This window comes from Macaca mulatta, chromosome 1 (assembly GCF_049350105.2).
Source record: "Macaca mulatta isolate MMU2019108-1 chromosome 1, T2T-MMU8v2.0, whole genome shotgun sequence".
Classification (NCBI taxonomy): domain Eukaryota; kingdom Metazoa; phylum Chordata; class Mammalia; order Primates; family Cercopithecidae; genus Macaca; species Macaca mulatta.
In genome coordinates, this window is record NC_133406.1 from 17,264,673 (window position 1) to 17,291,856 (window position 27,184).

At 41.0% G+C, this 27,184-nt stretch overlaps 1 protein-coding gene across 1 annotated transcript in view; it reads right to left on the reverse strand.

Annotated features, from left to right (window-relative positions):
- Nucleotides 1-27,184, reverse strand: part of DISC1 (DISC1 scaffold protein) — a gene marked incomplete at its 5' end in the record, with an annotated part of 329,302 nt that overhangs the window by 260,786 nt on the left and 41,332 nt on the right. The window contains 1 exon segment of the mRNA NM_001114355.1: nucleotides 6,535-6,685. Coding sequence (NP_001107827.1) covers nucleotides 6,535-6,685 — 151 coding nt within the window.

The following is a 27,184-nucleotide window of genomic DNA, read 5'->3' on the forward strand; positions in this document are numbered from 1 at the left end:
ACAGATATTCAAGAAAACAGATGTATTCCGCGTAACACGGTGAAACCCCGTCTCTACTAAAAAATACAAAAAACTAGCCGGGCGAGGTGGTGGGCGCCTGTAGTCCCGGCTACTCGGGAGGCTGAGGCAGGAGAATGGCGTAAAAACCCGGGAGGCGGAGCTTGCAGTGAGCTGAGATCCGGCCACTGCACTCCACCCTGGGCGACATAGCGAGACTCCGTCTCAAAAAAAAAAAAAAAAAAAAAAGAAAACAGATGTATTTAAGACCTAAGCAGACGTGAAGTTATTCAAGGCATGCTGTCATTCAAGGGGGAGGCAGCGTGACTTATGAGCAGAGCTTTGCAAGGATATTAGTTTCACTAAGTCTGGAAGAATGGGCAACAGTTGGTAACAACAATGGGGCATGAGCAAGATCATAGAATCTAGAAATATTCAGAAGCTGGGGGTAACATATAATACTTCAGTAAGTATCTATTGCAGATGCTGGTAATGTCTAGTTAAATGCTGGGCAGCTGGGCAGGGGCTGGATCGTGAAGACTTTTAATGTCACACTAAGCAACATGAATTTTATCGTGCAAGCAATGGGGAGCCATTGAGCATAATGTAATACTTCTATCATGGCCTTGTGGAAGATGCATGAGAGGCAGTAATAATGGAATCAGAAATACCAGCAAGGAGACCATTGCCATAATCCAGATTGAAAATGTTAAAGACCAGAACTAAGGCATGGATGTGCAGGTGAGACAAGTGAGTGGGAATGAGAGAGACAGACAGTGGACGCAACAGGACTTGGTAACCAAGGACTGTGGGGAGGGATGGAAAGGGAGGACCCAGAGATACCTCAGAGTCCTTGCTTGGGTAACTGGGTAAATGGCAGTGAAAGTCACTCAGACTGGGGATATAGGAGAAGGAACCAAATGGGAAGAACAATGATAAATTTAGTTTAAAAGATAGTAAACTTAGTAAAAGACAAGGATAAAGAGATAGTAATTTTAAGGATAAAAAGATACTACATTTAGTAAAAATAAGGGAGATGTTCAATAGAAAACTGAATTGTGGATTGGAATTCTGGAGATAAATCGGGGCTAGAGATAGAAATTTGGGGAAAATTAGTATAGAAACAGTATCTGAAGCCTCAGAGTATTTGAGACCACCAAGAAAGAAGATACAAAGTGAGAAGAGAGGAAAAGCTAGAACAGAAGACAGAAAAACAACAATATTAAAGAGAAAGGGGCCGGGCATGGTGGCTCATGCCTGTAATCCCAACACTTCAGGAGCCCAAGGTGGGAGAATTGCTTGAGCCCAGGAGTTTGAGACCAGCCCGGCCAATACAGTGAGACCCTCTCTCAAAAAAATTTTAGAAGAAAGGGAGAGAAGGAGCTCATAAGACATTAAGCAGAATGGCCAGAAATGTAGCAGGAAGACCGGGAAGGGTGAAATCATGAAAGCCAACGGAAATGGGAGCTTTAGGAATGAATTTATTAAAAAATCTAGATGCTGCCGTGATATATAGCAGAATAAGAATTGAAAAATGTCTTTTAAATTTAGCAAATAGAAAGTCATTGCTGATTTTGGTAGAGATTTGAGGAGTGATAGAGATAGAAATCAGGTCACAGTGAGCTCAGAAAGTGAATGGAACATAAAAGCACAGTACACAGACAACTCCTGTGAGGAAAAGGAAAGACGATGATAGCTCATAAAGTAAGCCAACAGTTAATATTGGCTTGATAAATGTTAAATAAAGACCTATACTTTTCTGGGGGCCTTACTAGGTCAAATCCCATAAAATGTTTGACAGGTTTCAAACAGTCAAATGTAAGAGATGTCCTTATGGTGTAACCTAATATAATTAAGAATGCATGACACTGGCTTTTAGTTAATCATATTCTATCAAAAAATTAGGCAAGACCACAATAAAAGCATCACTCTCTGCTATGGTTTGGATCTGTGTCCCCACACATATCTCGTGTCAAATTGTAATCCCCAGTATTGGAGGTGGGTCCTGGTGGGAGGTGATTGAATCATGGAGATGGATCTTTCATGAATGTTTAGCACCATCCTCTGGTGTTCTCGTGATAGAGTTCTCACAAGGTCTGGTTGTTTAAAGTGAGTAACACCTCCCATTTCTCTCTCTCTTGCTGTTCCAGCCATGTGATATGCTAGCTCCCCCTTCATCTTCTGCCATGATTGTAAATTTCCTAAGGCCTCCCCAGAAGCCAAGCAGATGCCAGATCATGCTTCCTGTACATTCCACAGAACTGTGAGCCAATTAAGCCTCTTTTCTTTATAAATTACCCAGTCTTGGATATTTCTTTATAGTAATGTGAAAATGGACGAATACAGAAAATTGGTACCAAGAAGTGAGGCATTGCTATAAAGATACCTGAAAATGTGGAAGTGGCTTTGGAATTGGGTAAAGGGCTGAGGTTGGAAGAGTGTGGATGGCTCAGAAGAAGACAGGAAGATGAGGAAAAGTTTGGGAATGCCTAGAAACTGATTTAATGGTTATGACCAAAATGCTGGTAGTGAAATCAACAGTGAAAGCCAGGCTGATGAGGTCTCAGATGGAAATGAGAAACTTATTGGGAACTGCAGTAAAGGTCAATTTTGTTATTGCTTAGCAAAGAACTTGGCTGCATTGTGCCACTGCCCTAAGGAATATGTGGATCTCTGAACTTGAGATTAATGATTTAAGGTATCTGGTGGAAGAAATTTCTAAGCAGCAAAGCATTCACCATGTGGCCTGACTGTTTCTAACAACCCATTCTCATATGCATGAGCAAAGAAATGACCTAAAGTTGGAACTTATATTTAAAGGGGAAACAAAGCATAAAAGTTTGGAAAATTTGCAGCTTGGCCATGTGGTAGAAAAGAAAAGCCCATTTTCAGGGAAGGAATTCAAGCAGGCTGCAAAAATTTGCATAAGTAAGAAGGAGCTCAGTGCTAATAGCCAAGACAATGGTGAAAAGGCCTCAGAGGCATTTCAGAGACCTTCATGGCAGCCCCTCCCCTCACAGGCTTAGAGGCCTAGGAGGACAGAATGGTTTCATGGGGCAGACCCAGGGCCCCACTGCTCTGCACAGGCTCAGGACGTTGCTCCCCACACTGCTGTCAGTTTTTCCAACTCCACCATGACTCAAAGGGGTCCAGATACACCTTGGACCACTGCTTCTGAGGGTGCAAGCCATAAGCCTTGGTAATTTCCACATGGTGTTAAGACTGAGGGTGCACAGAGTGCAAGAGTTGAGGCTTGGGAGTATCTGCCTAGGTTTCAGAGGATGTATGGAAAAGCTTGGTTGTCTAGGCAGAAGTCTGCTGCAGGGCAGGACCCCTCATGGAGAACCACTACTAGGGTAATACGGAGGGGGAATGTGGGGTTGGAGGCCCCACACAGAGTCCCCACTGGGGCACTGCCTAGTGGAGCTGTAAGAAGGGGGCCACCATCCTGCAGTGCCTGGGATAGTAGATCCAACTGGCAGCTTGCATCCTCAGCATGGAAAAGCTGCATGCACTCAACGCCAGCCTGTGAGAGCAGTTGCAGGGGCTGTACCCTGCAAAGCCACAGGGGTAGGGCTGCCCAAGGTCACAGGAGCCCACTCCTTGCACCAGTGTGCTCTGTATGTGAGACATAGAGTCAAAAGGAGATTATTTTGGAGCTTTAAGATTTAATGACTGCCCTTCTGGGCTTCAGATTGCATGGGGCCTATAGTCCCTTTCTTTTGGCCAATTTTTGTCTTTTGGAACAGGAGTATTGACTCAATGTCTACATCTTGGAAGTAACTAACTGTTTTCATATTTTACAAACTCTCACAGGCAGAAGGGACTAGCCTTGTCTCAGATGAGACTTTGGACTTTGAACTTTTGAGTTAACACTGGAAATGAGTTAAGACTTTAGGGGACTATTGGGAATGGATGATTGTATTCTGCAATGGGAGAAAGACATGAGATTTGGGGAGAACATGGGTGGAATGATATGGTTTGGATCTGTGTCCCCACCCAAGTCTCACGTCAAATTGTAATCCCCAGTGTTGGAGGGCAGGGTCTGGTGGGAGATGACTGGATCATGGGGGTGGATACTTCATGAATGGTTTAGCACCATTCTCTGGCACTATTCTCATGATAGACTTCTCATGAGATCTCATTGGTTAAAAGTGTGTGGCACCTCCCTCTTTTCTCTCTCTCGTTCCTACTCTGGCAATGCAATGTGTGTGCTCCCCTTTCACCTTCCACCATGATTGTAAGTTTCCTGAGGCCTCCCCAGAAGCTGAGCAGATGCTACCATCATGCTCCCTGTATAGCCTGCAGAACCATGAGCCAATCAATCTTCTTTCATTTATAAATTACTCAGTCTCAGTTACTTCTTTATAGCAATGGACTAATACACTCTCCATCCAAATTGCAGGTAGGGCTAAAAGACAGCACAGTGCACTGATTCAGGGCCAGGATGCAAGCCAGACAGTTGGGTTTCTGTCTCCCTCAGCACTCACCTGCTGGTTGGTCTGCCTAAGTTTGTTAGCTTCTCTTGGGCCTGGTTTCCTCATCCTAAAATTCAGGTACAGATGTAGATATGGATCTCTATACACATAGATATCAATATATAAAATAATACTATATATAAATATATGAAATATATAAAATATATATATTTAATACTATATAAAATAAAATATATAAAATAATATATATAAAATAATAATACCCCTTAGAATTGTCATGAACATTAAATGAGTTATTTAAATGAATGAATGAGCAAACTGTAGTCTATCCACACAATGGAGTATTATACAGCCTTGAAAGAAAGGAAATTTTGACACATGCTATCAGATGAACGAACACTGAAGACACTATGATATGAGAAATGTCAGTCACAAAACAGCAAATATTGTATGATTCCACTTGTATGAGGTACAGAGAGTAGACAAATTCAGAGAAATGGAAATTAGAATGTGATTGTCAGGGGCTGGAAGAGGGGCAGGGATGGGGATTTATTTCTTAATGGGTACAAAGTGTCACTTGGGGAAGAGGAAAAAGTTCTGGAGATGAATGGTGGTGATGATTGCACAATATTATTATGTATTTAATACCACTGAACTGTATACTTAATAATGGCTTAATCACTCAATCACCATCACTTAAGATGATGGATTTTATGTTATATGTATTTTACCACAATTTTAAAAAATGGAAATAAGTTAAATGAGTAACTTCTAAAGCACTTAGTAACTGTTATGAAAGTGTTTGTTGAATAAATAGAAACATAAAAAATTAGCTAAATTTATTGTGCCTCAATTTTTGTGCCCCATTTCTATATGCTAAAAATCTCCCAAGACTGGAGTAGAGGACAAGAAATAACCCCAAAGATAAAAGAATGAGAGAATTACATAAAAAGTCAACTTGGGAGTGGTCTCATGTGTGAAAGAAAGAGGAACACGCAATGTTGCAATGATGTCTAAATGTCAGATTAGAAAAGAATAAAAATGTCGAGGTGAAATTTACTCCCTATTGAAGAGAACCATGAAAAAGTTCACTAAGCAAATAGTTACAAGGAAGCACCTACCAGGTGCCATTCACTCTGCTATATGCTACTGGCAAAACTGAGAAAATAATTGGCCTCACTGTGCAGGCAGGCTTTAGGGAGGTACCAAAGTAAACTAAATGTATAATGCCATGTACACTTAATAGGAATAGGCCAGAAAATCTTGTGATTGTCAGGGCCAATTGGAAGTGGGAAATAAAGTGGAATTGTTGTGGCCATGTTGATAACTAAGTAGAAAGAGACCTGAATTGTGATGAGGCTCATAGCATTCATAAAACACCTGTTCCCTCTCAGACCTTTACCTGGGGAGAGAGGGAACACGCAGGTAGATGGAGCAGTGGTTCTCAGCCTTTTTAAGCATGCCAATATCTGGGAGCCACCCTTGCCTCCCACACCTAGACATTCTGCCTTAGCTTGCCTGGGGTGGAGCCTGGACATTGGTAGGTTTTAAATCTTTCTAAGTTATTCAAACATGCAGCCAGGACTACAAGCCACTGGATTAGAAGCAGCAATTGCTCTCTATGTATTACTGATCTCAGAAGAGCCTTGGGTGACAGAAATAGCAAATGTTGCTCAGGAGCTGGCGGTAGAGTTAGGAGGAGGATGGATTTTCATTGCTTGGTCAGAGGGGACCATCTGTTTATCTTACAGACTTAATATGATCACAGGACATCAAGTTGCCTCAACAAGAGGAAATTACCCCCACCTTCTTAGAAGGGTAGCTTCCCAAGAGATGCTTCAGACCTGGGATGCAGTTGCACTTGAGGAGGGTCTCTCTCTGTCAAGTAGCAGAAAAGTCTTCTTTCTAGAGAAGCATGACCCACATGGGTCATCCCTCACTCTGGAAAAATCCCCACCTTCTCAACCAAAAAAGGGCCCTTCCCAGGAAAGGCAGCTGAGGGTCTCTACAGCTAAGCTCCTCCCAGCTCTTCACTATGTGGGAGCTGAGAGGTAGGAAGAAACCTGAGGGGAAAATGGTGACAATGACAAGTACTCACTGCTGAGTGGCCCCACGGCGCAAGGCAGCCTGGACTTGTGCTGCCAGGTGACCCAGGAAGCTGCTAAGAGCTGGCTGCCTTGAAGGAAGCTGAAAGTGCAGGTTGATTTTCTCTTGTTCCAGGTCTTCTAATCTTTGTTGTAATGTCTCAGCTGGAAACCCAAAATGATGAGAGAGAGGAAAAAAGAACCATGAAATGCAAAATAGATAACTCCAGTGTCTCTTAGCTCCAGTCGTAGTCAACCTTTGCCTTAATGACATCATGAGAAGGTTACTAGTTTCTAGGCCAGCACTTTTATCTCTCAGTTGGTACTTCTAAGAATCTTCTTTGCACCAACAAGATGGCTCTCCTATCTTTTATTCTTTTAACTCTCAAAGATCATTGTTGACATAGTGATATGATGGTCATAATTATGATCTTCACACAGAGGGATACTTAATATTAATTATTTTAAAAGCACAGTAAGCATTTTGGGGAAAAAAAAACTGTAATTTTGGTGAGTTCTATATAATTACTTTTTTTAAAAAAATCAGTGCCCAAGTTTTGATTTTAACATTTCCTCAGCAATTGCACATCCAGATAGAGCCAGGTCACAGTTACTAAAGCCACAGAAGTGATGTTCGAATTCTACCATGCTATAGATGACTATATATCCACTTCTGTTGTAAAGTAGGGGTTCTATTATATTTTAATGACCTTAAGTCTCCTAGCATAAGGTATAAATATAGAATCCTTGTAATACAATTTTTTCTTAAAAAAATAAAAATAAACTACAGATCATTTGAAAGAGTGATGTCAGCAGATGGTTGATTAGAGATGCCTGGAATTCTGCCTGCCCCCCTACCCAACTAAGAAAAGGACAAAGGCAATGAATAAACAGATAAGATTTGATTGGAGTATTGAAGGGAGGCTGCTGGAGTACAGTGGGGGAGTGAAGATGCAACTGTGGTGAATGGCAGTCCAGAAAGGCAGCATGCAGGCACTCAGCCTCTGCAGCCCTGTATCCCCTGTTCAGATTGAATCTGCCTGGAGTCAGGAGGGACTTCTCATTGCATGGAAAAGATAAACAGAAGGACCTCATCAACCCCTGTTGACACAGCAAACACCTACAGTCCTTACAAAAGGAGAATCTCACAGTTCTTGCAAGTCCTGAGTCCAGTGTGGAGAGCTGCCAGGAATCTGCACAGCTGCATTGCTCCAGACTAGAAGCATAAGATATGCACTCCCTACCCCTATCCCACACCTTCTGTTGAACCTTTAAAGAATAATTAATACCAATTCTTCTTAAACTATTTCAGAAAATTAAAAGGCAAGGAATTCATCCTAACTCATTCTACTTATTACTGACACCAAAATGAGACAAGGACACAACAAAGAAAACTACATGCCAACATCTCTGATGAAAAGAGACACAAAAATTCTCAACAGAATATCAGCAAACAGAACCAAACAACACATCAAAAAGATAATATACCATGATAAAGTGGGATTTATCCCAGGAATGCAAATTTGGTTCAAAATATGCAAATCAATAAACATCATATATCTCATCAATAGAATGAAGCACAAAAATCACATGATCATCTCAATAGATGCAGAAAAAGTTTTTGATAAAATTCAACATCCCTTCATAATAAAAAAATTTCTCAACAAATTAGGTATAGAAAGTACCTCAATGTAATAAATAGCATGTATAACAAACACACAGTGAATATCTTACTGAATGGGGAAATGCTGAAAGCTTTTCCTCTAATAAATGGAACAGCACAAGAATGCCCAACTGTCACCACTCTTATTCAACATAGCACTGGAAGTCCTATTCAGAGCAATTAGATAAGAGAGAGAAATAAGAGACATTCAAGTCGGAATGGGGAAAGTTAAATTGTCCCTATCTGCAGATTGCATGCTCTTATATCTAGAAAAACCTAAAGACTCTAGCAATAAAACTCTTAGAACTGATAAATGAATTCAGTGAAGTTGCAGTATACAAAATTAACATACAAAAACCACTGGCATTTCTATACATGAACAATAAACTAGCTGAAAAAGAAATTAATAAGGAAATTTCATTTACAATAACTACAAAAATATTAAAATACCTAGAAATAAATTTAACCAAGAAAGTGAAAGATCTCTACAAGGAAAACTACGAAACACTGATGAAAGAAATTGAAGAGGATGCAAGCAAATGGAAAGACAGCCCATGCTGATGGATTGTAAGAATTAATATTGTTACAATAACACTGCTCTCTCTATCAAAATACCAGTGACATTTCTCACAGAAATAGAAAAAAAATCCAAAAGACCCCAAATAACCAAAGTAATCATAAGCAAAAAGAACAACACTGAAGGTATCACACTACCAGACCTCAAAATATACTACAAAGCCAGGGTAACCAAAACAACATGGTACTGGCATAAAATTAGATACACAGACCAATGAAACAGTATTGAGAATCCAGAAATTAATCCACATATATACTGCTAACTGATTTTTGACGAAGGTCCCAAGAACACTAATTGGGGAAAAGAAGGTCTCTTCAATAAAAGGTGCTGGGAAAACTGGATATCCATAGGCAGAAGGATGAAACTAGACCCCTGCCTCTCGCCTTATATGAAAATCAACTCTAAATGGATCAAAGACCTAAGTGTAAGACCAAAAATGATAAAACTAGAGAAAAAAACAGAGGACATGAGTCTGGGAAAATATTTTATGAATAAGATTTTAAAAGCACAGACGACAATAGCAAAACTAAACAAGTGAAATTTTATCAAATTAAAAATCTTCTACATAGCAAAGAAAAAAATCAACGAGGCCAGGCCCAGTGGTTCACACCTGCAATTCCAGCACTTTGGGAGGCTAAGTGAGGAGGATCACTTGAACCCAGGAGTTTAAGACCAGCCTGGGAAATATGGTGAAACCCCATCTCTACACAAAACACAAAAATTAGCCAGGCATGATGGTGTATGGCTGTAGTCCCAGCTACTCAGGAGGCTGAGGTGGGAGGATCACCTGAGTCTGGGGAAGTCGAGGCTGCAGTGATCTGTGATCATGCCACTGCACTCCAGCCTGGGGAACAGAGTGAGACTCTTTCTCAAAAAAATAAAAGAAAGAAACAATCAACAGAGTGAAAAGACAACCTACAGAATGGGAGAAAATGTTTGCAAACTACCCATCCAACAGGAGATTACTATCTAGAATATACAAGGAACTGAATCATCTCAACAAAAGAAAAATAATCTAATATAAAAATGGGCAAATAATCTGAACAGACATTTCTCAAAAGAAGGCATAAAAATGGCCAAAAATATATTTTTTAAAGCTCAACATCACTAATCATCAGGTATATGCAAATCAAAATCACAATGCGGTATCATCTCACCTCAGTTAGGATGGCTATTATCAAAAAGACAAACATAAATAAATAACAAATGCTTGTGAGGATGTGAAGAAAAAGGAACTCTTCTACACTGTTGGTGGGAACGTAAACCAGTACAGCCACTATGGAGAACAGTATGGATGTTCCTCAAGAAACTACAAATAGAACAACCATATGATCCAGCAATCCCACTGCTGGATATTTATCCAAAAGAAAGGAAATCAGCATCTCAAAGAGACATCTACACCCCCATGTTCTTGCAGCACTACTCATAATAGTCAAGATATGGAATCAATCTAAGTGTCCAACAACAAACGAATGGATAAAGCAAATGTGGTATATATCCACAATGAAATACTATTTAGTCATTAAGAATGAAATCCTGTCATTCTTGGCAACATGGATGGAACTGAAAGACATTATGTTAAGTGAAATAAGACAGGAACAGAAAGTTAAACATGTTTTCATTCATATGTGGAAGCTAAAATGAGTTTGTTTTAATCCATTTTGCATTGCTATAAAGGAATACCTGAGGCTGGGTAATTTATAAAGAAAACAGATTTATTTAGCTCATGGTTCTGCAGACTTTACAAGAAGCTTAGTGCCAGCATCTGCTTCTAGTGAGGGCCTCAGGGAGCTTACAATCATGGCAGAAGGCTAAGGGAGAGCAGGCATGTCATGTGGCAAGAGAGGGAACAAGTGAGAAATGCCAGGCTCTTTTAAACAACCAGCTCTCATGTGAACTAATAGAGCGAAAACTCATTCATTACCATGGGAAGAGAATCAAGCCATTCTCGAGGGATCCACTCCATGACACAAACACCTCCCACCAGGCCCATCTCCAACACTGGAGATCACATTTCAACATGAAATCTGGAGGGCACAAACATCCAAACTGTGTCAGGGTTGATCTCATAGAAGTAAAAAGTAGGATAGAGGATATTAGAGGCTGAGAAGGGAAGCAGGAAGAGAAGGATAGGGAGAGATTTGTTAAAAGTTACAGAATTACAGCTAGATAGGAGGAGTAAGTTCTAGTGTTCTACAGCAATGGAGAATGACTATAGCTCACAATAGTATATTTTACAGTTTCCAATAGATGGAAGGATATTGAATGTTCCCAACACAAAAAGATAATGAATGTTTAGGCTGAGCGCGGTGGCTCATACCTGTAATCCCAGCACTTTGGGAGGTTGAAGCAGGTGGATTGCTTGAGGTCAGGAGTTCAAGACCAGCTTGATCAACATGGTGAAACCCCGTCTCTACTAAAAATACAAAAATTAGCCAGGCATGGTGGTAGGCGCCTGTGATCCCAGCTCCTCAGGAGGCTGAGGCAGGAGAATCACTTGAACCCGGGAGGTGGAGGATGCAGTGAGCCGAGATTGCACCACTGCACTCCAGCCTGGGCAACAGAGGAAAACTATGTCTCAAAAAAAAAAAAAAAAAAAAGATAATAAATGTTTGAGATGAGGGATATGCTAATTACCCAGATCTGATCACTATATATTATATGTCCTGAAGCATCACTATGTACCCCATGAATATGCACAATTATCATTTGCAAATTTTTAAATGGGGGAAAAATCAATTGACAACAAATAAAGATATTACATTTTAATTAAAAAATTTTAATTACATATTGCATAATGCTCAAAGAATGCACATAAATAAAATGTTACACAAGTTATAAATATGTTGCATTTATCAGTGGCTCATTATTAACGAGGATCTCGGTACTATTAATTTTCATTTCTTTTACATGGAAACATTGAGAGGAGAATTCTGTAGATACTCTTTAAACAATCATTTATGAGTTTAACAGGTGGTGTTTTTCCCTAAGTTAGTTAATAAAAACTTCTCTATCTATCTGAAAGGCTGTTGGATCCATGGGTGAATTGAAATGTATTTCTAAAATGCAGATGAGACTGATCTTTATGTAGCTTTTGAATTGTTCTGTGATGAATGGGTCCTGGAAAATGAACTTTTGCTATTTGTTGGGATTCTCTTACTGGCCCTTATGTGGGAAGTTTTGGTTGTCTCTCACCCATTACATATATTCCACCTTTGTTTCTTATGGAAAAAACACTATGCTTCCTGGCACACAAAAAAAGATTTATTCCACGTTCTTTGCTAATAAAGAGTTGGTATCAAATTATTTTTTAAAAAATTTAAGTAAACTGCAGAAATTGGAATCCATTCTAATGAGAACTTATCTTCAAAATCAAATGCCCAAAGAATTAGAAAGTTTCCCATAAAACTATTTCTGCAGAAATGGAAGGACTGGGTTTTAAGATACCATTCATCAGAGCTTCTCTTCTGGTGGTCCTTGGCAGGTGCACTGACACCTTGATCCTCTTCACCCTGGAGCAGTGGGTGGGCCCTAGGGCAGCCCAACATCCCAAGCCATCACCTCGGGCCATGAGCACTTACTACTTACCCCAGCGTGCACTACAAACATTATCCTTTTTTACGTCATAATGAGAAAATGTTTGAAGAGTCTCTACCCTAGATCACAAAGACTCCTTTATGTTCTTATGGCTCTATAAGCCATTTTCTAAGGAGGCCATTTTGATAAGACACAAGTCTAAATCAAAACACACTTTTCAACAAGCTTGTCATTTTGAACAAAACCTTTTATCATACACCAGCAGAGGGTAACATGAGTCGCAGTGTGCCTCTCAACCTAACTCTTTTCCTGCACTGGCCCACCCCTAAGGCACACACCTGGGTACCAAAAAGGTAGAGGAAAGGGCAGAAAACTTGCGTCTCTGGGGCTGTTAAGTGAAAGACATTCACATAAACTTGCCATATGCATTGAAACCTATAGCCGGAAACTAAGAGCATTTACCAACAATTCATTCTAAGGATACTAGAAAAGGTCATCTGTCCAAGATCAAGTCCCAGGTCATTAGCAGACTTCTCAGTCTGTGCTACCTTCTTCAGCAGTTACTGCGGAAGCTAATTCAGACACCCCACTTAAAATATGCAGAAGAGTCTGGCCTGATAAGACCTTCTAGGATAATGCTGAAGTGTACCCATTCCTTAACTGACAGCAAGCATTCAAACGATTACATGATTACTTTCCTAATGCTTTATTTCTTGTTCTACAAAATCAAAACTTTGGTGAAACGCAATAAAGTTCTTGAATTATGTGTTCTAAAATAGCAACCTGATACAGTCATAATGTATGTAAAGATGCATCCAGATCTGTTCCATAGGGGTTAGGAGAAAACCTGAGTTTTCTCCAACTCTGCCATTTCTAGCTGTCTGACCTTCAAGTTACTTAACCTTTCTAAGCTTCAGTTTCCTGCTCTGTAAAAAATGGGGTTAATAATAGTATCTACATCATAAGGTCTTCTGAGGATTAACTGAGATAATCTATGCAAAGCATTTAGCATCATGCCTGGCACTTTGTAAGTGTTCAAAAGGATTGTCTATTATTAGTAATGCCATTAAGTAGTATCTTCAAGTTCCAAAAAAAAAATTAAAAACCCAGTCTAGCGTCCCTCTGCTATCCACCATATTCTAAACTATACCCGTCCGCTGCCAGATGAAAAGTTCTCAGAGAATGCAGGTTGATCCAACAAAATTAAACACTGGAAATGGTAAACCAGTTGCCAAAAATTACACTCACAGTGAATTCCAAAGGAAGATATAAGTGATCGCAGAAAGTATCTGTGATTAGCTATGTTCTATGCTGCTACTCACCTTCAAAAGTGTAGGCATCAAAAGGTACTATTTTCTCTCTCTCTCTCTCTCTTTTTTGAGACAAAGTGTTGCTCTGTCACCTAGGCTGCAATGCAGTGGCAGCCTCCAACTCCTGGGCTCAAGCGATCCTCCTGGCTCAGCCTTCCGAGTGGCTGGGACTACTGGCATGTGCCACCACACCCAGCTTTTTTTATTTTTATTTTTGTAGCTACAGAGCCCTGTTATGTTGCCCAGGCTGACGTCAAACTCCTGGGCTCAAGCGATCCTCCCACCTCAGCCTCCTAAGTAACTTGGGTTACAGATATGTGCCACCAGGCTCTGCTTTTTAAATTATTTTTTCAGAGATGGGGTTTTGTCATGTTGTCCAGGCTGGTCACAAACTCCTGACCTCATGTGATCCTCCTCCCTCGGCCTCCCAAAGTGTTAGGATTGCAGGCGTGAGCCACCATGCTCAGCCTGTTATTTTTTTATCTCATGATTAGAAAAGGGCATCAGGATGGTCACCAGTAATTGTATAGCTTCAGTGATTATCTCCAATTTCTAAATTATCTCCTACTCCAGCCCTCTCACGGCTCTCAGCTACTGGGAGCTTCTACTTCCCCTGCCAGCACGACCTCTGGTTAGCAGAAGGGTGCGTTCTACCTCCATTTTGACAAAAGCTAGCTCTCTGGGTTCCCCGAATGACACCCCTATTCGCTAATTAGATATTCCAGGCAGAGGGAGCTCCCAGAGAGTGCAAAAGCCATGAGGCAAACACACGCTTCAATATGTAAGGAACACTCCCAGTAGGGCGAACCAAGGGGAAAGTAGTAAATGAGGGAGAGAGGGTATGACAGTGAGCTTGATCTTCAGAGCCACGTAGGCCGTTGTAGAGGACTTTGGTGTTTACCCCAAGGGAGATGAGAGCCATTGAAGGGTTCTGAGCAGGGGACTGGCACGATCCAGCTCATGTTTAACAGGATCACCTGGCTGCTCTGTTGGGAACACATTGTAAAAGGGCAGAGCCCAGAGACCAGTCACAGGGTCACTGCTATTCCCCAGGCAAGACCTAAGGATATCCAGGACCTAGAAAAGAAAGTGCAGGTGGTGAACGGTGGTTGGATTCAGGATGTTCTCTGACAGATCGGACATAGGGAACCAGAAAAGCAAAGTTGCCGTGAGACGAGCTGGGAGCAGGGTTCAGGGGAATATGCTGTTCTCATTGCCAGAGTCATTCTTCCTCCACATCCAGCCCAGGCTAAGTCTGCCTCATCCATCAGACCCCAGTATCTCCTCTGGTCCTGCCAACGCGCCAGGTAGGCTCCCTGCTCCACCAGCTCCCTAAGCACAGGCAGGTTCTCCTTGACAAGCCACCACACCCTCACCTCCACATGTTCGAGGCCTCCTGCATCCACACAAGAGATGCCATGACACAGCGTTGGTCATTGTATAGTGACCTGCCCCTGGGATGCTGCCTGGCTCACAGCAAATGTTCACAAAAATGTGTCTCATTACAGTGAACTTTAGATTCTCTTGTTTTGTTTCTTGTTTTTTATGTTTTTCATAAACCACTTTAAACCCTTTTCATTAGCAACTAAATGAATAGAAGACATAAATCTCATCAAGTCTTCAATCAAGTTCACTGCCTACCTACCTAGCAAGATGTTACTCTGCCTTGCAAGGGCACTATCCCATCCAGGCCTACAGCTTCAGATCCTTTGATTTGTCCTCTTCCTACGTTTCACATCCTTGTGAGTCTCTCATGGTGTTTGACATATTCACATCTTCTCCATTTCTACTGCCCCCAGCCTAGCCCGAGTTGTCAGCACTTCTGCAGGGATGAATTACTCCCTGCCTAATCTCTCTCACTCCTTCCATGGTTTCCACACATCACCAACAGAGCGGCCTTCCTAACGCTCAGATGTGCCCAAGCTGATAAACAAAATCCAGAAACATCTGCTAGGACCTGGCATTACTCCAAGTACTTTTGTACATGTTACAGGTTGAGCATCCCTAATCCAAAAATCTGAAATTTGAAGTGCCCCAAAATCTGAAAGTTTTTGAGTGCTGACATGATGCCACAAGTAGAAAACTCCACACCTGACCTCACAGGCCACAGTCAAAACGCAGCCAAAACTTGGTTTCATGCACAAAATTATTTGGAAATTTGTATAGTATTAACTTGAGACTATGTGTGTAAGATGTACAAAAAACATAAATGAATTTCATGTACAGGCTTGGGTCCTATCCTGAAGATATCTCATTATATACGTGCAAATACTCTAAGACCACCCCCAAAAAATACTGGAAATTTGAAACACTTCAGGTCCTAAGCATTTCACATAAGAGTTACTCAACCTATAATACAAAATGTTCTCAAAGGCCTGGAAGACTCCATGTGAGCTCCAGAACAAAGTCCAAACCTCTGTCCCTGGCATTCATGACCATGAGTGAGCTTGCTCAGCCTCCCTGTCTCTTCTCCATGCCAGCACTCTGCTCCTGAGTCATGTGGGGGATGCATGACATTGGAGAGAACACAGAATCACAACACTAAGGATCGGGGTACCCAGATCCGGGCAACAGCTTGGACACTAACTGTGCATATCCTATGTGACAAATCACTTACCCCACTTAAGTCCCAGAGCCTCATGTGCTAAATATGACCAATACCTCCACAAGATGTTTTTAAATCATGATTGTTACAAAACAACAAAAAGGTGCATCAGAGACCTCCTCGTCTACGTCAGTTTGTGATGCTATTACAGAGTACCATAGACTGGGTAGATTAAACAACAGAAATGTTTGCCCACAGTTCTGGAGGCTAGAAGTTCAAGATCAAGCTGCCAGCATAGGTTCTGGTGAGAGCTGCCATGTTGCAGGCAGCTGCTTTCTCATGGCAGAAAAGGAACAAGCTACCTCTCTGGTTTCTTCTTACAAGGGCACTAATTCCATTCATGAAGGTTCTGCCCTCATGACCTAATCACCTCCCAAACACTCCACCTCCTAAAACCATCGCATTAGAATTAGGGTTTCAACACAGGAATTTAGGGAGCACAAACATTCAGTCCGTTTCACACCTCAACAGGGAAGGAGGAAGCTTTACCCAGATTGGCAATCTTTGTCCATGTGATACAGATGATGTGGAAATGGTTCCTCTGGGAGAGGAGAGTGTTTGAAAATGATTGACAATAAGATTTTTTCACCTTTCAAATGCCGTATTTATTTATTATTTCATGTGTCACTCAATTAATAATACTTTGGGTAAATCAACATTGCTAGACCATTGGGCTACAAAGATGAACAAGACACATTGCTAGTCCTTGAAGAACTCAGTGCCCGAGACTGGGGTCAAAATCATAAATGGGCCTTCTTTTCTCCTCCTGTGCAGAAAAGGTGGCAGTGAGCTGCCCCGCTGGTAAGTTGGGAGCCTGTGCAGAAGCACACAGGTGGTCCGCTCACCAGCACCGAGGAGGTAAGGGCTGCCACCAGAGGCATCTGGTTGCACGCAGGGTGATGAGCCCACCAGGGCCTGGGGATGAGGCACATTGAGGGGAACACAACAGCAGATGGGGAAGACAGCTGGGATAAATGGGAGATAGGTTACATAGAGAAAAATGTAAATAAATGGAGCAGTTAAGGATATGAGGATAAAGAGGGCCAGATTCCTGAGTACTGGCAAATGTTCATCCAATCATGGAAATGGGGAAGGGTAGAAAAGGTTCAAATGACTTGCAGTGGAATTGGAAACATTACCATAAACTACTAGTTTTTAACATGCAAACTCACAGGTGAATATGGAAATAGCTACAGAAGCATATGTGTGCATTTATGTACATTTTCTATATTTACCTACTGAGAAGGCCTATGAGTAATGACACCTCAGTAGCAATGAGCACACCAAGCACACAGATCCTGATTTCTAAACTCCATCCATCCATACAAGGAACCAGAGCTCCTGGGAGAAATGGCTGAGGCCAGGGCTGAGGCAGGGGCAATACAGATGTGTTTACAGCATCCTGATGTACAAAAAATTAAGAAGTACTCAAAGGCTGGTGGGGACATGTCAATAGAAGACAAGAGACACCTTGAAGAAGTTCCTGTGGTCCAAATCTGGGACATTTTGAGAATCAAAATAAATAATAGTAATAAAGTACAAGCCTATTGAATAGAATAGGAACCAACACATGCATGCTAATAGAATGTTGACTAATGGAAAGGAATGATGAAATAGAGGTTTGATGGGGAGTAGGCATCAGAATAATCATAGACTATCATGCCCACAACATACTATTCAGACATCAAAGGAAACATGGGAACTTAGTGCTGGAGAAACCAGGCAGCCACAGCATGATGGGGTGATGAAGATTACCATCCACAGTGGCGGGAGGGGTCCACACTGTGTGACACCTGATGTGAAAGGACAGCATCATTTCCAAGAGGTTCTCATTAGGGTTGCATGACCTGACCCCGGTCATGAGGAAACATCAGAGAGACTCAGGCTGAAGGTCATCCAGCAGAATGTAAGGTCTACACTCCTGAAAACTTTCAAGCACACGGAAGACAGAGAACGACTGAGTACTAAGGAACTGCTCAAGCAGGAGGAAACTTAAGAGCTACAACAACTGCATGCAATATGTGTTCCTGAGTCAGAAAGGAGAAAGGAGAAAGGAGCATTGCTGGGATGCTTGGTGAAATTGAATGGAATCTGTAGACTGAAGAAGAGTGTTGTATTAATGCTGACTTCATGACTCGGAGGAAGCTGCAGGTTGGTTGTGGGAGAGTGTCCTTGTTTGGGGGCATACACAATGGGGTACTTAGGAGTGATGGGGCATCATGACTCATACCTGTAATCCCAGCATTTGGAGAGGCCAAGGTGGGAGAATTGCTTGAGCTCAAGAGTTCAAGACCAGCCTGAGAACATGGCAAAACTCTATCTCTACAAAAAATTAGCCAGGTGCAGTTGCACATGCCTGTATTCCCAGCTACTCAGGAGACCGAGGTGGGAGGATGGCTTGAGCCCAGGAGGCAGAGGTCGCAGAGAGCCGATATCATGCCACTGCACTCTAGCCTGGGCAACAGAGCAAGCCCTGACTCAAAAAATAAACATAAAAATAAAAATAAAACTGCAGCTTGCTCTCAAGAGATCAGAAAAAGGTTCTGATAATGAGTGTGTGTATCCAGCTCAGGAATGAGCCAGCTCAGAAACAAAAACAAGGGAGCTATGTGAGCTCTTTGTAGCATACTTGTGACTTTTAAGTGTGGAATTATTTCAAAATAAGTTGTTTTTTAAAATATTAATACATATCCCCAGCACTACAAGTGCTGTATTTGTGACCTGCCTGTTCTAAGTCCCCTCATTTGTGTGAATCCTATTGTGCCTTTAAGAAAAACTTCTCTCCTATTCTCCTTTCCCTGTTTGGCCCAGTGGTAAAAAAAACATAACTCACCTTTCTCTGACTTTTCTTTATTTTAAATCTCTGCGTCTTTCTGTAGATATTGTTAATGTGATTTCAGTTTATAGCTCAAGGTTTAAGACCAGCGTGCTGACAAGTGTATTGCACACAGCAGGTGCTGAATAAATGTGGTTGAACTCATCTGACTAACAGAACAGCAATAATATTAGAAATATTACTTGCATTTTATAAGCATGGCTGAATAGTAGAAACAAAAAAACTGAAAATTAACAAAGGAAGATATTCCTAAGCAGTAGGCAAAATAATGCATTGAAGAATATGTTCCAATTGATAATATAAATTCTATTTATGAAACAAACATGTTTTACTCATAGGACCTCAGCAATAGAAATGTTAACCATCATCTCATTCTATTCTGAAGGAAGTGAATGTTATTTTTTATGCTACTGCAACATACGTGTTAATGTTTAATTGAAGGTCAATGCTCATCTGGTATTCTTTAGCACATCAGTAATAACTGACTGTTACTTGGGTTACAATAAGGAAACAGAATGAAAGAAAAGGGCTTTCTAATCTATGAATAAATAATCAAATAAGCATTTATAAGCAGCAAGAAATCTTCACACATAAAGACATCCTGCTAAATAGATTCGATTCCCACTGCCTTGTTGTATCTGCAGGATGACAGAATATATAGTATAGACCACATTCTTAGAGGCTGTGTAGCCATTCTAATTCTAAGGAGGCCTTTTAAAGTTACAAAGCAATCAACGTCTTCATAAGTCATTTTTCTTTGGTTTTTACATAATGGCCAATAAATGAAATTCTCTGAAAGCTGAATATTCTAATTCCACATTACCATACATACGATGAGCGAATGACCACTTTGCAGAGAATTAGACTGTAATAAAATGTATTTCAGACCAACCTGAGCACAGCTGAGCCAGTCTTAGACATTTCAGAACACTAGAGTTTGCTGAGTTCATTTTCATGAAAATCAGCCATGACTGGGGCACTGAAGACTTCAAGCATAATAATCATTTTTGAGCATCTGCTACATGCCCAGAGCTATATGTATATTCTTTCACAACAGTTTGCAGAGTAAGAATACAAATGCAGAAAGTGAAATTCAGGAACTTTAAGGAATTTTCCCAAGACCTCACAGCAAGAAAGTAGCAAAGGCAGAATCTGAACTTAATCTTTTTCGGTGCTAACCTCTGGGCTTTTGCTATTACATTTCCCAAGAGCCATCCCCAAAGCAGTACCTTCCCCTGTAGTTTCCTCAGTGACACAGGGGTCTTGCCTAACTGTTTGATCTGGGTCCCTGGATACTAGGGGATCCACAAGGCAGAAACAGAGCCTCATTCAGCTCTGTCTTGCCAGTAACAAGCTCAGTGCCAGGCATGCAACAACCACTGGTAAATGCTGAATAAATAAATGAATGGGGCTGAGCACAGAGGCTCATACCTGTAATCCCAGCACTTTGAAAGGCCAAGGCAGGAGCATCTCTTCTGCTCAGGAGTTCAAGACCAGACTAGGCAACATAGCAAAACCCCGTTTCTACAAAAAAATACAAATAAGTAGCCAAGTGCAGTGGCACATGCCTGTAGTCTCAGCTGTTCAGGAGGCTGAGGTGGGAGGATGGCTTACGCCCAGGAGGCAGAGGTTGTAGTGAGCCAATATCACACCACTGCACTCCAGCCTGGGCAACAAACCCAGACCCTGACTCAAAAAAAAATAAAATAAAATAAAATAAAAATAAAAATAAAACAAATGAATGAATGTTTCTGTTTGGATGAGGAATAAGATAAGCATAGAAAATAGCAACCATTTTATGAGCACTGCTATGTACCAAGCACATTGCTACATATCAATCATTTTCTCCTCACAATGATCCCATGAGAGAGTGGTGACTCCCACTTTGGAAATGAAAGACAGAAGCCTATAGAAAGTTTGAGAAAATTTTCAAAATTAGTCACACAGCTATGTACATTCAGAAACAAAGCCAAGGTCTGTCTAACTCCAAACCTATGTTCTTAACCTCCGTGTTCTTTCTACAGGAAAGATTCTATGCTGTCACTGTGACATATCTGGAAATACATATTTGCATGCCTTATACAAATGCAAACTATTCTATCAACTCATTTTCCACCGTGTCCACCTCTTTCCCATAGAAAGTATTCAGCAGCCAAAAGAAACAAACAAAAAAACTCTCAAAAATGGAAACAGCCTCAGATCCAATTCTAGGGGAATGGTTAAGTAAATTATGGTATATCCACTCATAGAATGGTATGTAGTAAGTCAAAGAACAATTAGGAAAACAGGAAATATTTTAATATTACAAGATAAATCAGGATACAAAATATGTAAATAGTATCTGTACTTTTTATTAAAAGTATTTTTTTTTTAAAAGTCCCGGGGAAGAACTAAGAGTTTTGGCAATCAGTCAGTCAGTGTGATTATGAGTGACTTTATCTCAATTTCTCTACTTACAAAGCCAGCTACAAAATTTGAGTTGTTTATTGTTTAGAAAATTATTGTATTATTAAAATAACCTACAGGTTACTTATGCCACTCTTTGATTTCTGCATAAAAATGGAGATTTGGTTTCTTCAAATGCTTAATGCTAAACAGTTTAGGGTAAGCTTGGTTTCCATAGCTCATAGATCTTTTCAGTGAACACCAAAGAGGATTTTTAGAAATGCTGTATTTTAAGCTTGCCCAATGTGTGGAAAGAAGACTGGGAAATCATTTTGTTGTGATATGAAAGGAAAAACAAACCTCTGGAGATGATACAAAAATTTTGGAAGACAAGCAATAATTTAACTGTGATATCTGCCCACTCAGCACTTAGCCTATTGCCTTGTTCTTGATACATATTTGTTGCTTTGCTGACACATTTCAGTGGGATATGTGGTTTTGAAGCAAGTGTTCTTCCCCAGCAAGAATTTGCCAAGTAAAACTAGTCAAGTTGTGAATGACTAAAATAGAAAAAGTACTTACACCAGGTCTTGAGTGTGTCATACGACTGGCAAGCTCTAGCACGCTCATGTGTGTGCATGTGTGCATGTGTGTGTGTGTGTGAGAGAGAGAGAGAGAGAGCACATGTGCACATGATGCCAACAGGCCTTGCAAACATGCTTATAGTTGCTGTTTATAGACAACACAAAAAACACAAAATTTCTCAGGATCACAAGCTTCTGAAGAACAGGCTTGATTATGGGCTCCTCTAAAATCCTCATTGCCCCACCACTTCAAAGAGATTCACAATAAAATGTTCTTTCACCAAATGTCAATCATCAAATGTCCCAGGGAAGTAAATGACCAACTGAATTTTTGCTACTTTTCATTAAACCCTCAGATTTTCAGAACTATACGTTGTTTCTACAAGTATGTCTTCATAGATGCTATGGAAAAGTGAATCACTTATATATGTGGTCCAAGCTCATGGTTCAGGCTCAGGGATGGAGGCATCCTCACTCACAACTGTCCAGGCAAGAGAAATGAGTTTGTCCACTTCTTTTTAAGTGCAATAGAAAGTGCTCACAAACACTCCCACCACCACCACCACCACCACCACCACCACCAGTCAGGTCATCATCACCATCACCACTCCTACTACCCCCACCACCACTTCAGCCATCACCACCACCAATACCCCTACCACCAACACCACCACTTTTACCATCACCACTCCCCAACCATCATGACTATCACCACCACCCCTCCCATCACTACCATCATCACCATAACTCATACCACCACCACCACCACCACCACTACTCATGGCACCACCACCACTCCCACAATCACCACCACCACTACCACTCCTACCATGACCACCACTATGACTTCTCCCACCACTACCACTACCACCATCACTCCCACCATCACCAGCACTCACAACCACCACCACTCCTACCATCATCACCACCACTATCACTACCACTACCACCATCACCAGCACTGCCACAACCACTACCACTACTATCCTCACCACCACTACCACTATCACTACCACCATCACTCCCACCATCACCAGCACTGCCACAACCACCACCACTTCTACCATCATCACCACTACACCTACCACTATCACTCCCACCATCACCAGCACTGCCACAGCCACTACCACTCCTACAATCACTACCACTTCTACAATCACCACCATCACCACCACTCCTACAACCACAACCACTACTTCTATAGACACCAGTACTCTTACCATCACCACCACCACTCACTACCACTACCAGCATTCCTACTGCAATCACCACCATTCCTACCATCACCACCACCCCTACCATCACAACCACTCTTGCCATTACCACCACTCCCACCATCACCACCACTCTTGCCATCACCACCAACACTCCTACCATTACCACCACCTCTACCATCACCACCACTCCTATGTACCATCACCAGCGACACTCCTACACTCTTCTTCAGCAAGAATCTGCCAAGTAAACATCACCATCACTCCTACCATCACCACCACTATCACTCCTACCACTACTATCACCACCACTTCTACCACTACCACCATCACCAACTCTGCTACAACCACCACCATTCCTACCATCACCACCACCACTATCACCACTACCACTGCTTCTACCATTACCACTACTACTCTTACCACAATGACTACCACCACTCCTAACACTACCACCATCACCAACAACACTGCTACAACCACCACCATTCCTACCATCACCACCACCACTCCTATCACCACTACCACTGCTTCTACCATCACCACCACTGCCACTGTTCCCACTACCATTACTTACACCACCAACTCCACTCTCACATTTACTATCATCAGCACCACGACCACTGCTATTATCACCTCCACTAGCACTCCAACCACTATCACCACTGTCACAATACTACTATCACCTCTACTTATTAGTAGAAAGAGCAAACTATCCAACTTTCTACCTGTGTATTAAGATATATGCACTGAAAGCACTTACTGGAGAAAAAGGAACATTCCTTAGATCATATCCAAGTAGCCATAATACAGAGAACCCAACAGAAATAGCAAAAGACAAAATGCCACTCAGCCACACAATGAAAAATGTCAAAAAGGACACACATCAAAATATGAGTGGCGGCCATCTCTACAAAGGATCTCTACAAAGGATATTTTTCTTTTACTTATACTGTATATCTCAATGCCTACATATTTTTACAATGATTATGCATTGTTTAAATAATTTTTTTAATTTCTAGTTTCAGAAATGAAAGATAATTTCCAACTGGTATCTTCAGGCATTTCTAAGTAGGATTCTGTCTAGAATCGATTTACATAAATTATGAAGCCAAACAGAGCTGGATCTGAATTCCTGCTGGGGCACTTCTCATCTCTGTGACCTTTCTGATTGATACAATGGACACGAGGTTGTAAAAAAATTCATGATGTGATGTATGAGAAACCCTAGACACATAGATGGCTAGTTTTCATTATCTGTCAAGCCTTGCTATGCTATCAAACTCAACTGTAAAGTATGCACCCACCCACCTTTCTCATGTAGCCTTCAAGTCAATACAATCTTGGAAAGTTCTCATGACAGTGGAGGGCAAGAGAGGACTTTATGGCTGACCAGGGGTCCAAGGTATTTACACTATAGGGTCAGGATTTAAGAGCATGAGTTCTGAAAAAGCTGTCTCAAGTCAAACTCTAATTTTACTCTTTACTAGCTGCATGATCTTGAACAAGTCAGAATCTCTCTAAGACTCAGTCTCCTCGACAGTGAAAGGGACAGTGAAACTACATCTACCTGGTGACTTTGTTGTAACTCCTGATAGCAGAGTGTCTGGCTCAGGGTTTGCAGAGTGTCAGGGAGAGCCATTGCCATGGCTGTGAGGCAGGGGAAGAAATATTCCAATTAAAGATGCTTTATAAGTCAACTTGCTAAAATTATGCCCAAACAGAATATGTGCTAAGAAAGCAGCTTTTGCAAAAACCGAATAGACTATATCTCTTGGTGGCACGTCTCAGTTAATTTGAAAACTTTTGTAAAATTCACAGGTCTTTCAGTGCACAAAATTAACATAACCTTGATATGTTAATAAAAATATAACAAAGTTTTAAGAGTGATACAGAGGTAGGAGGTGGGGCTCAGACACCAGGCCTAATTGAAGACTGGTTAAAACAGGGAGGCAATGGAAGCACCTTTTCAAAGACACACCCAGCATGCCATGTCAGTTTACCATTGCCATGGCAACACCTGAGAGTTTCCACCCCTTTCCATGGCAATGATCCAACAATGCAGAAGTTACCACCCTCTTCCTAGAAATTTTTGCATGAACTACCTCTTAATTTGCATGTAATTAAAAGTGGGTATAAATATTACTGCAGAACTGCCTTTAAGCTGCAGGAGCAATCACAGAACTATACCACTGCCACTTCAATAAAGCTGTTTTCTTCTACTACCGTCTTGTCCTTGAATTCTTTCCTGGGCAAAGCCAAGAACCCTCCCGGGTTAAGCCCCAATTTGGGGCTTGCCTTTCCTGCATCAATACTGCCTAAAAACGGGGCTACAACAGAATATCCTTTCAAGGTCCCTTCTCAATCCTTACAATATTAAAGTGAGATTCAGGAACCCAAGCCTGGAACCCAGAACTTCCATTTTCCCATTTTGGGTTATACAGGGAAATGTGATAGATCAGGCCTACACACAAAACTGTGATTCTTTTTAGCCATTTAAAAATATGTAAACTCTGAAAGAGAAACTCTTATTTAAAATGTAATGGCAGGCTCTCCTACACAAAAATAATTTACACCATATTCTTCATTTTAATTGAATTTAGATATATGTTCAGTCATCACCAAAAATGGGTTAATTACTTAGGCTACGACTAACTCACTTAGCAACCTAGGTGCACAGCTGATAAATGACCAATTCTGTGTAATGAATATTGAAGTTTATTAGATATAGTCTAAGAAAGAAATTAAAAGAATAATTCTTTATAGCATACTATCATATCCTACCCCAGCCTACCAACAAGGCCATGGGAAATTTCTGGCAAGCAATCCGCCAACTTATACATTCAGCCAGTGGTTCTTGGGCCAATTCCATATTAACAGTAACTATGTAGAAACTGCACTATTGAAAAATGTTTTATTGAATGCTGTGTTCACTAACTACATTTGGGTGACAAGATCAATAGAAGCCCAAACCTCAGCATTGCACAATATACCCTTGTCACAAACCTGCACAACATGTACCCCCTGAATCTAAAATTTAAAACTAAAAAATAAAAATAAAAGGCCAATGTGAGTGGCTGCAGGAATGTGGGGAAAAAAATAAAATCCAAATGGTCACTTTTTTAGTTTCTCCTTCATTGGCTTCTTTATCCTTCTCCATGTCTACAAGGGATTTTGGACACTGGAAACACTATTGGCACTGAGGCTATTTTTGGAATCATACAAATGAACGAATTCAAACGCCATTCATTATTTCTCTCTACTGGTTTTTGGTTGCAGTCAGTGTTCACTATTAAACTGGACATGGCATTTAATTCGTTCCTACGAATAGATTTTTCATGAGTAATTTGCTCTGCTGGTGTTTTCACAAAAAATTAGCTGGACATATCTGCTTGTCAGTGCTCAAAAACCACAGGCTCTCTCACCCTTTTAGTGGTAATCGCTGCAGCCTGTAATCTTTTAAGACGTAATTGTTTTTTTGTAGAATATTTTTCAGCACATTCAACTCTAATAGAATTCAGAGTATGAGAGGAGCACTAGTGAGCAACCACCATCATCATTATTTTTTAAAATATAATTCAAACCACATTGATGTGTATATCCCTTTCTGGGAATGGACAAATGGAGCACACCAGTGTTAGGCCCAAAGCCAAGGGGGTTGTACAAAATTGGTCTCTGGCTAATGACATGGCACAGGAACAGTTTAAATTCTTTGAGTGACGTAAAGGTATCAAGATACAACAGCTAGTCAAAAAATAAAAAACCCCTAAAGGATTAAATAAAATATTTCCACTAGCCTGAGCTATTCCAATTTGGATAAAATCCAATCAGAAGGCATAAAGCATTCTAGAATATTAGTTTCTTGGAACAAAACAGAATTAAGCTATTTTCTTTTGGCTGAAAAACAGCAATACAAATAAAACAGTGACCTTCAATTCAAAGGCGATGTTAAC